General features: G+C 47.3%; 5 protein-coding genes across 6 annotated transcripts; 3 read left to right on the top strand and 2 right to left on the bottom strand.

Moving 5' to 3' along the window:
* Positions 1-28: 28 nt before the first annotated feature.
* LOC135331511 (ras-related protein Rab-24-like) lies at positions 29-1,773 on the top strand. The gene is made up of 8 exons (XM_064526699.1): positions 29-190; positions 317-385; positions 437-515; positions 563-630; positions 678-777; positions 1,153-1,203; positions 1,261-1,329; positions 1,526-1,773. Exons 1-8 carry the CDS (start codon positions 74-76, stop codon positions 1,600-1,602), a joined length of 630 nt encoding a protein of 209 aa, XP_064382769.1. The 5' UTR covers positions 29-73; the 3' UTR covers positions 1,603-1,773.
* On the bottom strand, positions 1,755-3,165 carry LOC135331510 (charged multivesicular body protein 3-like). The gene is made up of 6 exons (XM_064526698.1): positions 3,005-3,165; positions 2,900-2,960; positions 2,665-2,844; positions 2,375-2,608; positions 2,259-2,311; positions 1,755-1,939 (listed from the first exon to the last, which is right to left on the bottom strand). Exons 1-6 carry the CDS (start codon positions 3,041-3,043, stop codon positions 1,862-1,864), a joined length of 645 nt encoding a protein of 214 aa, XP_064382768.1. The 5' UTR covers positions 3,044-3,165; the 3' UTR covers positions 1,755-1,861.
* Positions 3,166-3,186: 21 nt separating this feature from the next.
* On the top strand, positions 3,187-5,903 carry LOC135331506 (protein lin-54 homolog). Of its 2 annotated transcripts, none has more exons than XR_010393012.1 (14): positions 3,187-3,323; positions 3,395-3,551; positions 3,616-3,757; positions 3,842-3,942; positions 3,998-4,081; positions 4,134-4,279; positions 4,323-4,428; positions 4,570-4,626; positions 4,679-4,703; positions 4,760-4,909; positions 4,959-5,049; positions 5,111-5,213; positions 5,247-5,334; positions 5,750-5,854. XR_010393012.1 is itself a non-coding variant. In XM_064526695.1 (14 exons), the coding sequence occupies exons 2-14, from the start codon at positions 3,402-3,404 to the stop codon at positions 5,785-5,787; spliced, it is 1,260 nt and encodes a 419-aa protein (XP_064382765.1). In that variant the 5' UTR covers positions 3,187-3,323; positions 3,395-3,401; the 3' UTR covers positions 5,788-5,903. The 2 variants fall into 2 exon arrangements, 1 of the variants encoding a protein (XP_064382765.1); XM_064526695.1 differs by having other exon boundaries at positions 5,111-5,192; positions 5,750-5,903.
* A 67-nt stretch (positions 5,904-5,970) lies between these two features.
* On the top strand, positions 5,971-12,113 carry LOC135331501 (receptor-type tyrosine-protein phosphatase F-like). Its single transcript, XM_064526686.1, has 12 exons — positions 5,971-6,248; positions 6,339-6,623; positions 7,114-7,392; positions 7,586-7,873; positions 8,863-9,018; positions 9,767-9,868; positions 10,014-10,093; positions 10,149-10,362; positions 10,426-10,776; positions 10,843-10,962; positions 11,724-11,836; positions 11,893-12,113. The coding sequence occupies exons 1-12, from the start codon at positions 6,161-6,163 to the stop codon at positions 11,980-11,982; spliced, it is 2,166 nt and encodes a 721-aa protein (XP_064382756.1). The 5' UTR covers positions 5,971-6,160; the 3' UTR covers positions 11,983-12,113.
* Positions 12,102-12,896, bottom strand: LOC135331512 (thioredoxin-like protein 4B). Its single transcript, XM_064526700.1, has 3 exons — positions 12,703-12,896; positions 12,406-12,557; positions 12,102-12,349 (listed from the first exon to the last, which is right to left on the bottom strand). Exons 1-3 carry the CDS (start codon positions 12,841-12,843, stop codon positions 12,184-12,186), a joined length of 459 nt encoding a protein of 152 aa, XP_064382770.1. The 5' UTR covers positions 12,844-12,896; the 3' UTR covers positions 12,102-12,183.
* Positions 12,897-12,899: the final 3 nt, after the last annotated feature.

Here is a 12,899-nt window from a genome sequence, read left to right as displayed (position 1 = left end):
AAGGTGAGCTCGTTGTATTGGAGACAGCTAGACCCACTCCTTACCTACTCACTGCACTGCATGTACAGATACTATGGCTGGCAAAGTGGACCTCAAGGTTGTGCTCTTAGGGAAGGAGTACGGCGGCAAGACAAGTCTCGTGGAGCGCTACATCCACGGCAAGTTCAACTCGAACGCCCCTTATCAAAGCGTGAGTAATCTGCCCTCAGCTAGTCTAGTCATTGGGTGTGCCCCCCTGCGTTGAGCTACCTTGTAGAATACATACACACTGACTGTATATCCCTGACTGTATATCCCTGACTGTATATCCCTCCAGACTATAGGAGCAGCGTTTGGAGCTAAGAAGGTATCTGTGCAGGGGGAGTCAGTCACACTGGGTATATGGGTGAGTACTGGCTAGTGATGTATAACCTAGCCCTCACTATTGTACCATCAGGATACTGCTGGATCTGAGCGCTATGAGTCAATGAGCAGGATATATTATAGAGGTGCCAAGGCCGCCATTGTGTGCTTTGGTGAGTCTGTATTAATAGGTACGTGTGATGACTGTACTTGTGTACAGACTTGACAGATTCTGCAAGTTTTGATCGTGCCAAGTTCTGGGTGAATGAACTAAAGCAGACAGAAGAGGTAAGCTAGTAGTAGTGTGTTCTGGCCTCCACCATTGTACACTGCAGGAGTGTGTGGTGTACTTGTGTGGTACTAAATATGACCTTGTGGAAGAGAACAAGAAGTTGCGCAAGATAGACTCTGCAACTATTAAAGATTATGGTGATGGTATGTTGGGTGTGTGTGTGTGTGTGTGTGTGTGTGTGTGTGTGTGTGTGTGTGTGTGTGTGTGTGTGTGTGTGTGTGTGTGTGTGTGTGTGTGTGTGTGTGTGTGTGTGTGTGTGTGTGTGTGTGTGTGTGTGTGTGTGTGTGTGTGTGTGGTGATGGTGTGTGTGTGTGTGTGTGTGTGTGTGTGTGTGTGTGTGTGTGTGTGTGTGTGTGTGTGTGTGTGTGTGTGTGTGTGTGTGTGTGTGTGTGTGTGTGTGTGTGTGGTGATGGCATGTTGGGTGTGTGTGTGGGTGTGTGTGTGTGTGTGTGTGTGGGTGTGTGATGGTATGTTGGGTGTGTGTGTGTGTGTATGGTGATATGGTTGTGTACATGCAGAGATACAAGCCAAGTATGCAGAGACTTCAGCCAAGACTGGCTATAACATTGGTAAGCAGTGCACTAGTTCTGGGTGGGTGCCATTCACTCATTGTGCTGTGTCTGCAGAATCTCTGTTCCTCAACATTGCTGATGATTTCATTCAAAACTCTCGCAGTAAGGCTTCCAACAGACCAGGTACAGTTACACGTAGTGTGTGTGTGTTCACAGTACCCCCTACTGTATAGACACTGGAGCTGGGGGGACTGTGTGTGTGTGTGTGTGTGTGTGTGTGTGTGTTCACAGTACCCCCTACTGTATAGACACTGGAGCTGGGGGGACTGTGTTTGTGTGTGTGTGTGTTCATGACCCTCATTCTCCCCCTACTGTATAGACACTGGAGCTGGGGGGACTGGGACTGCCCTAAGATTGGAAAACCCCACGCCCAAGAGGGACAAGTGTTCCTGTTGACCCCACACGATCATGTCTCTCAGCCAGCACTTTTTAAAGACTTTATTAATTAGTTTCTCTAACTGTTCACAAGTATTGTCCCTTCATGCATTGTACACGTCGTATGTTTGTACTTATATATGGATGTCTTTATTTTGACACGTGCAATCACACAAGTTATATAAAATCTCATGTGCAGTTAATGACACAAACACACAATAATTATATATAATTACAGGGACAGGAATAACATGTACTACATTAAAAATGTTGATAGTTATTAAGATCTTAGTGCTGACAGTCTCTCCTGGAGATCTTCCCCTTCCTCATCCGAGTCCATGGCTGCCTCTGGAACAGCCTGTGTGCATGTGCAAGGGGGGAGGTAGTGTGTGTGTGTGTGTGTGGGGGGGGGGGGGTAGTGTGTGGGAGGGGGGGAGTAGTGTGTGTGTGTGTGTGTTGGGGATGCAGTGTGTGGGAGGGGGGAGGTAGTGTGTGTGTTGGGGGGGGGGCAGTGTGTGGGAGGGGGGAGGTAGTGTGTGTGTGTGTTGGGGGTGCAGTGTGTGGGAGGTAGTGTGTGTGTGTGTGTGTGTGTGTGTGTGTGTGTGTGTGTGTGGGAGGGGGGAGGTAGTGTGTGTGTTGGGAGGGGGGAGGTAGTGTAGGCTGTGTGCATGGCTTACCTCTGGTTGGTCAGGTGCCTTACTGCTCACTGGACCAAGGACTCCAAGTTGACCTGTACACATAACACAAGCATCACACACACACAGGGAAAGACCACACACACACACACACACACCATTGGTGACTTCCCAGAGGATCTTATCCACCTCTTTGTCAGCCTCTTCCTCGAGATCATCGTCTTCAAGCCCTTCAAAAGTGTCCTCCATCATCTCTTCCATGAGACCTGCTTTGCTCATCTCTCTACTTAGTTCCATCATGGTGGCCTGGATCTCAGGTAGCTTGATGAGATTCCTCATGGCAGCCATTACCTCTGTGCTCTTCTGAATGGATCCAGACATTCTTAGCATAGCTGGAGGAGAGAACAAGATGGTGGTGTCTAACACGAGGCTATGTACACACACTCACAGAGCTGTTGCTGCATGCTCATCACAACTGAGTTCATCTGAGCTTTAGATGCGTATATTTTACTGACTGCCTTGCGAGATTGGATAAGCTCTTTAGCGAGTATCTTGGCTACATCAGTGTGGCCCTTCTTAGCTGCATCCTTAATGGACTTCTTGACCTTACCCTCCTCAGTCTGGATACCTGAAAGACATGGTTAGTACCAGCACCAGTATATAATCAATACTCCCACGCTTACTTCGTATCTGTCGGTCTAGTCCACGCTGTTCCTTCCGCAGCTTTGAACGCCACTCCCTTACCTACACAGGGGGTGGTCAGATCACGTGACACACTAGTTACATACCTGTTCCTTTGGATCAGGCTTCTTTGCAAACAAAGGCATCTCCACAATACACGATCTTGTCTCTATAGTTGTTCACTGCCACTGTGCTGTGCTGTGCTGATGATTACCTTTTGTTTACATGTACTGAGAGTTGTAAATAATGCGCACCTACTCACGCCCCTGTTGGTGTTGCAGGCCACACCTCTTCTTCACTACCATTTTCTAGAACAAGTGCATCAACAGTATACTAGTACACGTCTCCCCCCCCCCGGCCCCAACTCTGGTCTCCCTCCTAGCCCTGGCCGGCCCTAACTACTGGCCACCTGTGTAAGCTCTATAGGTGAGTGTGCTGTGTGTGTGTGTGGAGGGGGGGGTGGGGGGTGGCAAATGTTACAGTAATATACTACACAGGTTGACTATGAGTGGTGTGTCAGAGTCCTCGAGTGGCAGTACAGTGTATACTAGTGCTGTAGGGACTGGCAGTACAGTGCGCTCCTCTCCCATCTGGTCCGTGCCCCCACCTTCCTCTGATGCTATGAGACACACTGACACACCTCCAATAGGACAGGTATGTATGTACGCTGTGTGTGAGGTGTGAGGTGTTCTACTTGTGAGTGTGTGCTCGTGTTCAGATGGTGACTGTGGGTGCTGAGATCAATAGATCACCTCAGATACCGCTGACTCAGCAATCTCCTCAAGTCTTGCTGACTCAGCACCACCCTCGTATGGTCGTGGCCAAACCTCTTACCCAAGGGTCAAAGTCCATCCCTGCCCGTACGTCCCACCCACTCCACCAATAGTGTGTGTGTGTGTGTGTGTGTGTGTGTGTAATGTGTGTAATGTGTGTAATGTGTGCAGAGTTTGTTCAACTAGCAAGTCAACTCCCGAGACTAACTCCTCAGATGATCCTAGCTAGCATGAAGTCTATTCAAGTACAGCAACAACAGAGAGCAGCTCAAGTCAGTCACTGTCCTCTATATGCCCTCCTATACATATATAACTATTTCTGTACAGTCTGTGGAGAGGTCAAAGGTCGCTCATCAACAGCCTACTCTGATACCTAAAGTGATAAGACACTCTAAAGCACCCACTCTCATGGTGAGTAGGTAGTGAACTCTGAACCCTGACAATTACCTGACACTTTATGCAGACCTCGCACAAGGTGGTGGCTCCTCTGACAATCCCACCACAAGCCTCACACCCCCACACGCCCACACCACCCACACACAGAACAACCATCACAACTAACAAACCCAGGAAGCCTTGTAACTGCAAGAACTCACAGTGTTTAAAATTGTAAGTCATGTTACATTGTCCCACCTGTTAACCGTGTACACAGGTATTGTGATTGCTTTGCTAATGGAGAATTTTGTCGTGATTCTTGTAATTGTCTCAACTGCAAGAATAACATAGGCTTCGGTGATGATCGTGCCAAAGCTATCAAGGTGTGGTTGATAGAGTGTGTGTGTGTTTGAGGTGTGAGGGGTGTGTGGGGTGTGAGGGGTGTGTGGGGTGTGGTTGGTTAGAGTCTAAGCTTTTCCTGGAATCAAGTGTACCGGATGAGCTAACCTTCCTCTCTTGTGCAGGTGTGTCTAGACAGAAATCCAAACGCCTTCAAACCTAAAGTGGGCCAGAATAGAACTGTAAGCTCCGTGGTTTGTGTGTATGTGTGATAATATCCCCACTCATTATTAGGGTGATGAGAGAAGACACATCAAAGGTAGTGACTTAGCTTCCTGATCTAGTGTTACACTTCCCACCATGTGGCATGCACAGGTTGTAACTGCAAGCGTTCGTGGTGTCTCAAGAACTATTGTGAGTGTTATGAGGCTAAGATCCCATGCTCTGCAAACTGTCGCTGTGTGGGCTGTAAGAACTTGCCAGAATGTACAGACAAGACTCTCATGCACTTGGCAGATGCTGCAGGTATCTACACCACGTCATTATCAACATTCTTTCCTTATATATACATTAGACATGCGCACACAACAGGCAGCAGCTAATAGTCTGTTCCTGGATCAGTTAGAGCTGAGCTCTGTCAAGCCATTCTCTCTGGATGGACAAAGGTCAGTCCACCCGTTGTAGTGTGTACTGACTTACCTTTGACCCCTGTTGTGGTATGTACAGGCTACCATTCTCGTTTGTTAATGAGGAGGTTACCAAGGCAACCACACTGTGTCTGTTGGAGGAGGCTAGTCATGCTGTGGCTGTGAGTGTATGATATAGAGAGGTCAGAGGTCATGATTGTACCCCCTCTGTGTAGAGTGGTGAGAGCTTGGTAGAGGCCGAGAGAGATGTCCTGATAGAGTTTGGGAGGTGTTTGTCTCAGATCATCCATTCATCACAGTCTGGTGAGCCCCTCTACTTTTATTATGCCACTGAAATTATTCCCCTAATGTATTACACATGTTTGCTAGTGTGTGCTCTTAGGGAGAGTACCCTTATTGCTAGGGAGAGTACCCTTATTGCTAGTGTGTGCTCTTAGGGAGAGTACCCTTATTGCTAGTGTGTGCTCTTAGGGAGAGTACCCTTATTCTTGTGCGTGTGCTCTTTCCCTTATTCTTGTACAACAGTGTGTGCTCTTAGGGAGAGTACCCTTATTCTTGTACAGCTCTTAGGGAGAGTACCCTTATTCTTGTACAACAGTGTGTGCTCTTAGGGAGAGTACCCTTATTCTTGTACAGCTCTTAGGGAGAGTACCCTTATTCTTGTACAACACAGAATCTGAGTTCAATAATAATTATTATTATAATCTCTCTTCCACAGCCAATGAAGATGACGTCAGAACAATGCAAGTATGCTAGTGAACTAACATCATGTACTCTACTGTACCCTCTCTTTTATTACCTTTATTGTCTTTATTGTCTCATGTGTGAACTGCAATGGGCGTGTTTGGTGACTGGATTGGATTGGAATGTCATGTGTGCTAGTGGTGACCGTTAATGATATTCATAGCCTAATATAATAAAGGTGGAAAGTCGGTTTGCTGCACAAAGATAGCTAGCTAGTTACTACGTTTAGAGCCAACAGAAGAATCTATTGTGTGTGTATTGAGGGAGACTGTCTGGGCCTAGCTGTGAATACTGTACTGAGACCCCAAGCCACGGCCGCTATTGACCTCATCGCTCAGATCATACACAAGCTTCTATAGCTAGCTACATAACATAGAGTCAAGAGATGGGTTCCACTGGATATAACTGCCTCCTACTACTATTAGCCCTATTGTCGGGAACTAGCGCTCAAATTGCCACTCGTAATTGTTCATGTAAGTCATCAAAGTCACCATTACTTTAGCTTCATATAATATTTACCAAACACACTCCACACTCCACACTCCACACTCCACACACTGCAGTGCTGAGAGAGGCTCCCCCCAGTAATGCAGTGTTTGCTCTAGGAGGGGGGGGTTGTGTCAACTGTACCCTTGGTTTCAGGAGTGCTCGTTGGGGTATAGAATTGGACGGTGCCTTCTCTGCAATCAATGCTGGCCAAGAGCCAGACGAATGCGACTGTATCATCAGCGAACGCAGACTCTGTTTCCAAAATGTGGGCGCTGACATTGTACCCAACTATCGTTGTCAGGTCCAGGTAGATGTGGGCAGTGACCTAGTGGAGTGCGGCTTCCAAGTACAGCTAGCCAGTGAGTTGTGCACGGGCTTTGATGGTTGTGTGCTACATATTAGACATCCTATTGCTGCCATAACTAATAAAATCTTTTCTCAGAACTGCCTGCCCACACTGTTTGTCCAGTGTACATAACAATTATAGTCATTGTGTACATTGTATGTTGAAAGTGCCCGCTTGTTTGTGCTTAGTGGTTATCAACTCACAGTGCGTGTGTGTGGTTGGCCACAGAGTCTAATGTTACATTTTCCCAGCTTGCTCCCCATACAAGGTCAGGCAGACCCAACAATCTCCTTCCATTAGGATAGAGGGTAGCCATTCCTGACACACCTGATTAACATGGCATGTGTATATATTATAATATAGCTCTGTCAGTATGATATTCATGAGATGGACTTGTGGGAAAGATTCTATATTGTGTCTAGGATCCTATTAGCCTCGGTCCCAGGCCGGTTTGTCTTTAATTGATGTGTGCTATTACTAACTCTGTGTGTGTGTGTGTGCAGGCCTGCCTACCATTGATTCTACTCTTGTCAAGACTACTACTGTCGACCTAGAGGCATCTGCTACACTGACACTGCGTTTGTCTGAGCCTGGTCTGCCCATCCCTACCATAAGCTGGCTCAAAGACTCCAACCCTATCACCCTGGATGGTAGATACAGTATAAACTCTGCTGGATCGCTCACCATTGCTGATGTGATGGCGGAGGATAGAGGAGCCTATCAAGTGTCCATCTCCAATATAGCAGGAACTGTAACTGAGAACTACATGCTCTTTGTGAACTGTAAGTCACCTTACAATATAACTGTTACCATGTAAACTGTTACCATGTAAACTGCCACCATGTAAACTGTTACCATGTAAACTGTTACCATGTAAACTGTCACCATGTAAACTGTTACCATGCAAACTGTTACCATGTAAACTGCCACCATGTAAACTGTCACCATGTCACCACCACCATGTACTATATGCAGTTGCTGTCCTCGATCTGACATATAGTGAGCTGGCTAATGGTGATGGTAGTGTGCAGTGTGTGGGTAGTGGGTGGCCTGCCCCCTCCCCGCAAGATGTCTCTCTGACTGGCTCTAGCACACAAGTCCGAACATCACCATCCATGTATGAAGTCAGCATTGTTGCTACTGAGACCATCAGCAACCCAGCAGCCAATTGTTTGCCCTCGTACATTTGCACTATTGCATTTGGAATGCTTAGTCTCTCTCAAACCCTAACCCCAAGTTGTGGTACCCCTCCCCCCCCAATCCGTAAGTGTGTGTGTGTGTGTGTGTGTGTGTGTGTGTGTGTGCGTGAGTGTGTGGGTGGGTGATCGCATTACTAGCTCACTTAACTTATGATTGGCATATGATGCTTAGGACAGTAATTAGTGGTACATCTTTGAGGCCTTGTGTTGCATGATGATACTGAATACAACGACCTATTGTACAATCATAGATCACTATGTCTTTGAGCAAGCTCCTGTGTGTGTGTGGTTGACAGGTGTGGAGGAAGCTTTAGCAGACACTAAACAGTCTACAGCTGGGCCCCTTTGAAGGGAGATTGTTTTACAACAACTGCAGCATAACATCATACCACCTAAACTCCTCTAGGGACTAGTACCTAACACCTGCTCTAGGGGCTACACCTGAACCTCCTCTAGGGGCTAGTACCTAACACCTGCTCTAGGGGCTACACTTGAACCTCCTCTAGGGGCTACACTTGAACCTCCTCTAGGGGCTAGTACCTAACACCTGCTCTAGGGGCTACACCTGAACCTCCTCTAGGGGCTAGTACCTAACACCTGCTCTAGGGGCTACACTTGAACCTCCTCTAGGGGCTAGTACCTAACACCTGCTCTAGGGGCTACACCTGAACCTCCTCTAGGGGCTAGTACCTAACACCTGCTCTAGGGGCTACACTTGAACCTCCTCTAGGGGCTACACTTGAACCTCCTCTAGGGGCTACACTTGAACCTCCTCTAGGGGCTAGTACCTAACACCTGCTCTACACCTGAAACTCCTCTAGGGGCTAGTACCTAACACCTGCTCTAGGGGCTACACCTGAACCTCCTCTAGGGACTAGTACCTAACACCTGCTCTACACCTGAAACTCCTCTAGGGGCTAGTACCTAACACCTGCTCTAGGGGCTACACCTGAACCTCCTCTAGGGGCTAGTACCTAACACCTGCTCTAGGGGCTACACCTGAGAACCTCCTCTAGGGGCTAGTACCTAACACCTCTGCTCTCTTTCCTGCAGTCATTCTTGATGGTCTAACAGTGGACACTATTACATCCTCCTCTGCTATTGTACGCTGGAGCTACAATGGAGATGCTTCTTTCACCATCACAGTGTCTGGTCCTCCAGGCTACACCTTCACCTTGGACAACTCAATGAGATCTGGAACTCTGACAGGTACTACCATCCAGCCACACAGTGTATAGTGACTACCATTACTGTGTGTTCCCTATACAGTCACACAGTGTATAGTGACTACCATTACTGTGTGTTCCCTATACAGTCACACAGTGTATAGTGACTACCATTACTGTGTGTTCCCTATACAGCCTGTCACACAGTGTATAGTGACTACCATTACTGTGTGTTCCCTATACAGCCAGCCACACAGTGTATAGTGACTACCATTACTGTGTGTTCCCTATACAGCCTGTCACACAGTGTATAGTGACTACCATTACTGTGTGTTCCCTATACAGCCTGTCACACAGTGTATAGTGACTACCATTACTGTGTGTTCCCTATACAGCCAGCCACACAGTGTATAGTGACTACCATTACTGTGTGTTCCCTATACAGCCTGTCACACAGTGTATAGTGACTACCATTACTGTGTGTTCCCTATACAGCCTGTCACACAGTGTATAGTGACTACCATTACTGTGTGTTCCCTATACAGCCAGCCACACAGTGTATAGTGACTACCATTACTGTGTGTTCCCTATACAGCCAGTCACACAGTGTATAGTGACTACCATTACTGTGTGTTCCCTATACAGCCAGCCACACAGTGTATAGTGACTACCATTACTGTGTGTTCCCTATACAGCCAGTCACACAGTGTATAGTGACTACCATTACTGTGTGTTCCCTATACAGCCACACAGTGTATAGTGACTACCATTACTGTGTGTTCCCTATACAGGTCTGGTTCCTGGCACAGAGTACAGTATTGTAGTGAGTGTTACAGGGGACCCTACTACCACCACCATGCCTGTGATGTTCACCACCATATCTTGCCCTCCAAGTGAGTACATGGCTGTAACTTGAGCCATTCCAACTAATTAGTCACCTTTTGAAGAGTCTTGTGTAGCAGGGTTTGGTTTGTGTAGGAGTGTGGGAGACAACCATTCCTTCTCTATATATTACATGTGTACATTATGTATGTGCAGGCACTGTGAACAGTATTGTTACTGTCACTGCTAGTACTGTGACTCAAGGCAATGATCGCATTATTCGACTAACCTGGGAGGTAACTATATGATTGTGTCATCCATATTAGTGTTTCAGTGTGTCCTATGCAACAGAGATCGGAGGAGGATAATGCAGCTGGCTATAGACTGTATGTGGACCCTTGTGGAGAGGATATCCTCTGCACCCCCCTTGTGGAGGAGCGGGATACCACCTCCTATAACTTCCCCACCAATATCTGTGATGGGAGACAATACTCGTTTCATGTCCAGTCCATTAACGAGTGCGGGGGTGGAGGACCCAACTCATCTGTTGTCTTCCGAACATGTGGTAAGTACTTCTTGTGTGTGTGTGCGTGTGTGTGTTACTGGTCTGTATAACTGGTCTGTATAGAGCTGATGAATCGCCTGGTGGAGCTAGAACCACAAGACACTGCAGTGACCATTAAGTGGGACTATGTCTCTACCCCCATCTCCATGACAGTGACTGCTGAGCTAGTAGCTTCTCCTAATCCTAACCAACTCAGACTCCTTACTTATGAGATGATCTCTAACTTGGTACAAGAGTCAGCCTGCATACGAGGCCTTGAGACTGACACAACTTATGAGGTGTGTCTGTTCCCTACCTTCACCAACTCTACTAGCAGTGATGAGTACTGTGGGTACGTCACAACCACCAACAGCAATGATCAGAGCAGCAGCAATAATGGTTGCATAGGACCATCCACAAGCGAGCCCACTAGCCGTGAGTGTTCCTGTGTGTGTGTGTGTCCGTGTTTGTACTCACTGTCTGTTGGTTTGTTTGTTGCAGAGGTAGTGGTGATTGAGAATTGGCAGATAGCTGTGATTGTGGTTGGAGGTCTTGCCATTGTTGCCATGGTATTCTGTCTCGTGGGACTCTGCTTTGCTTGTCAGAGCTCCAAACAGAAAGGTGTGTGTACCCGGTACCCACTGCCTGTACCCATTGTGTGTGTGTGTGTGTACCCGGTACCCACTGCCTGTACCCATTGTGTGTGTGTGTGTGTATGTACCCAGTACCCACTGTGTGTGTGTGTGTGTGTGTGTGTGTGTGTGTACCCGGTACCCACTGTGTGTGTGTGTGTGTGTACCCAGTACCCACTGTGTGTGTGTGTACCCGGTACCCACTGTGTGTGTGTGTGTGTGTACCCGGTACCCACTGCCTGTACCCACTGTGTGTGTGTGTGTGTACCCGGTACCCACTGTGTGTGTGTGTGTGTGTGTGTGTACCCGGTACCCACTGTGTGTGTGTGTGTGTGTACCCGGTACCCACTGTGTGTGTGTGTGTGTGTGTACCCGGTACCCACTGTGTGTGTGTGTGTGTGTACCCGGTACCCACTGTGTGTGTGTGTGTGTGTACCCGGTACCCACTGTGTGTGTGTGTGTGTGTGTGTACCCAGTACCCACTGTGTGTGTGTGTGTGTGTACCCGGTACCCACTGTGTGTGTGTGTGTGTGTGTGTGTGTGTGTGTGTGTGTGTGTGTGTGTACCCAGTACCCACTGTGTGTGTGTGTGTACCCGGTACCCACTGTGTGTGTGTGTGTGTGTGTGTGTGTGTGTGTGTGTGTGTGTGTGTGTGTGTGTGTGTGTGTGTGTGCGTGCGCCCAGTACCCACTGTGTGTGTGTGTGTGTGTGCCCAGTAACTGTGCTGTGTGATTATTTGTTGTTTTACAGATGACTTTGGAAGTAATTCCTCACTCAATGATCCGACTTATAACAGCAGCTCTATTAATGGAACAGTGAGCATGCACAAACGATCAGTGTCACCACCCTCCAGGTCATGTCTTGTGAGTTAAACCCTTCCTATAGTGTTCTGTTCATTACCCCACCCCCTCCACTACAGTCCTACCATACTAAAGGTCATAGTACAAACTGGAGCGATCATGTAGACACTTTGCGGCAGATGGAAACAGACACAGGCACTCATGTTTGACCACACCCCCTCACACAATCACTTCTGTCTCTCTTTTCCTATCTCATTTTCTGCTACGAACAATTTTTATAGTAAATTTATTTTTGTATTTATCTGTCCATATGTATTAATAATAAGTGTGTCGTTCTTGGTATTAATGAAGTTGATAAAACTAATGAAATACATAAATTTTTGTGAGAAATAAAAAGCTGAAAGAAGGTATTAAATGTCTTTATAGAGTAAGTCATAGTGAGGTGTGCTGGTTGAGTCTAATGGACTGGTCACCATGACCTTGCCCTTCATGGCTCCTCTATACACAACCTCAACAACGTCAATAAAGTCTTGAGAACATTTGAAACTGCCAATGAACTTTGTGTGGTCCGGAGTTCTGTGTGTGTGGGTGTGTGTGTGGGTGGGTGTGTGGATGTCTGTATGTGTGCCTACCCCCAGTCCACTTTCATGTGCTGGCCATTGAAGAAGAACACAGTAGCCGGTACTAGAGTGATGTCAAAGTATTGAGTGTACACTGGAACACTGTCAACATCCACTACATACACGGCCGCCATCTTGCTTACCAATACTTGGTTCTTGGACAGCTGGGAGGAAGAGAGAACAAATACATAGTAATTATGAAGAGCTTTACAGCATGACATTACAGAGATAGAGTAAGGTAGGTAGGATCTAGCAGGCATACATCAGCATAGTGCTGACTGACTCGATGAGCTAGGGGGTTTCCCTTACAAGGTCATCTAGTTCCATACAGACTAGGTCCGTCTCTCTCCCAAACCTCAGCACTAGCACCTTGTCCTCGCATCCTTTGATGACACTATCCACTGCTTTCTTGCTACACAAACACTCGAGGAGATGATAGCTCATGGACATCGCTTACACTGAATTTGCTGAGTTGGCACATACAGACTAGACAGCAAATGAGGGGC

This window comes from Halichondria panicea, chromosome 2 (assembly GCF_963675165.1).
Source record: "Halichondria panicea chromosome 2, odHalPani1.1, whole genome shotgun sequence".
Classification (NCBI taxonomy): domain Eukaryota; kingdom Metazoa; phylum Porifera; class Demospongiae; order Suberitida; family Halichondriidae; genus Halichondria; species Halichondria panicea.
Note: the sequence above shows the minus strand (reverse complement) of the source record. Positions and strands in the feature narration are given on the sequence as shown.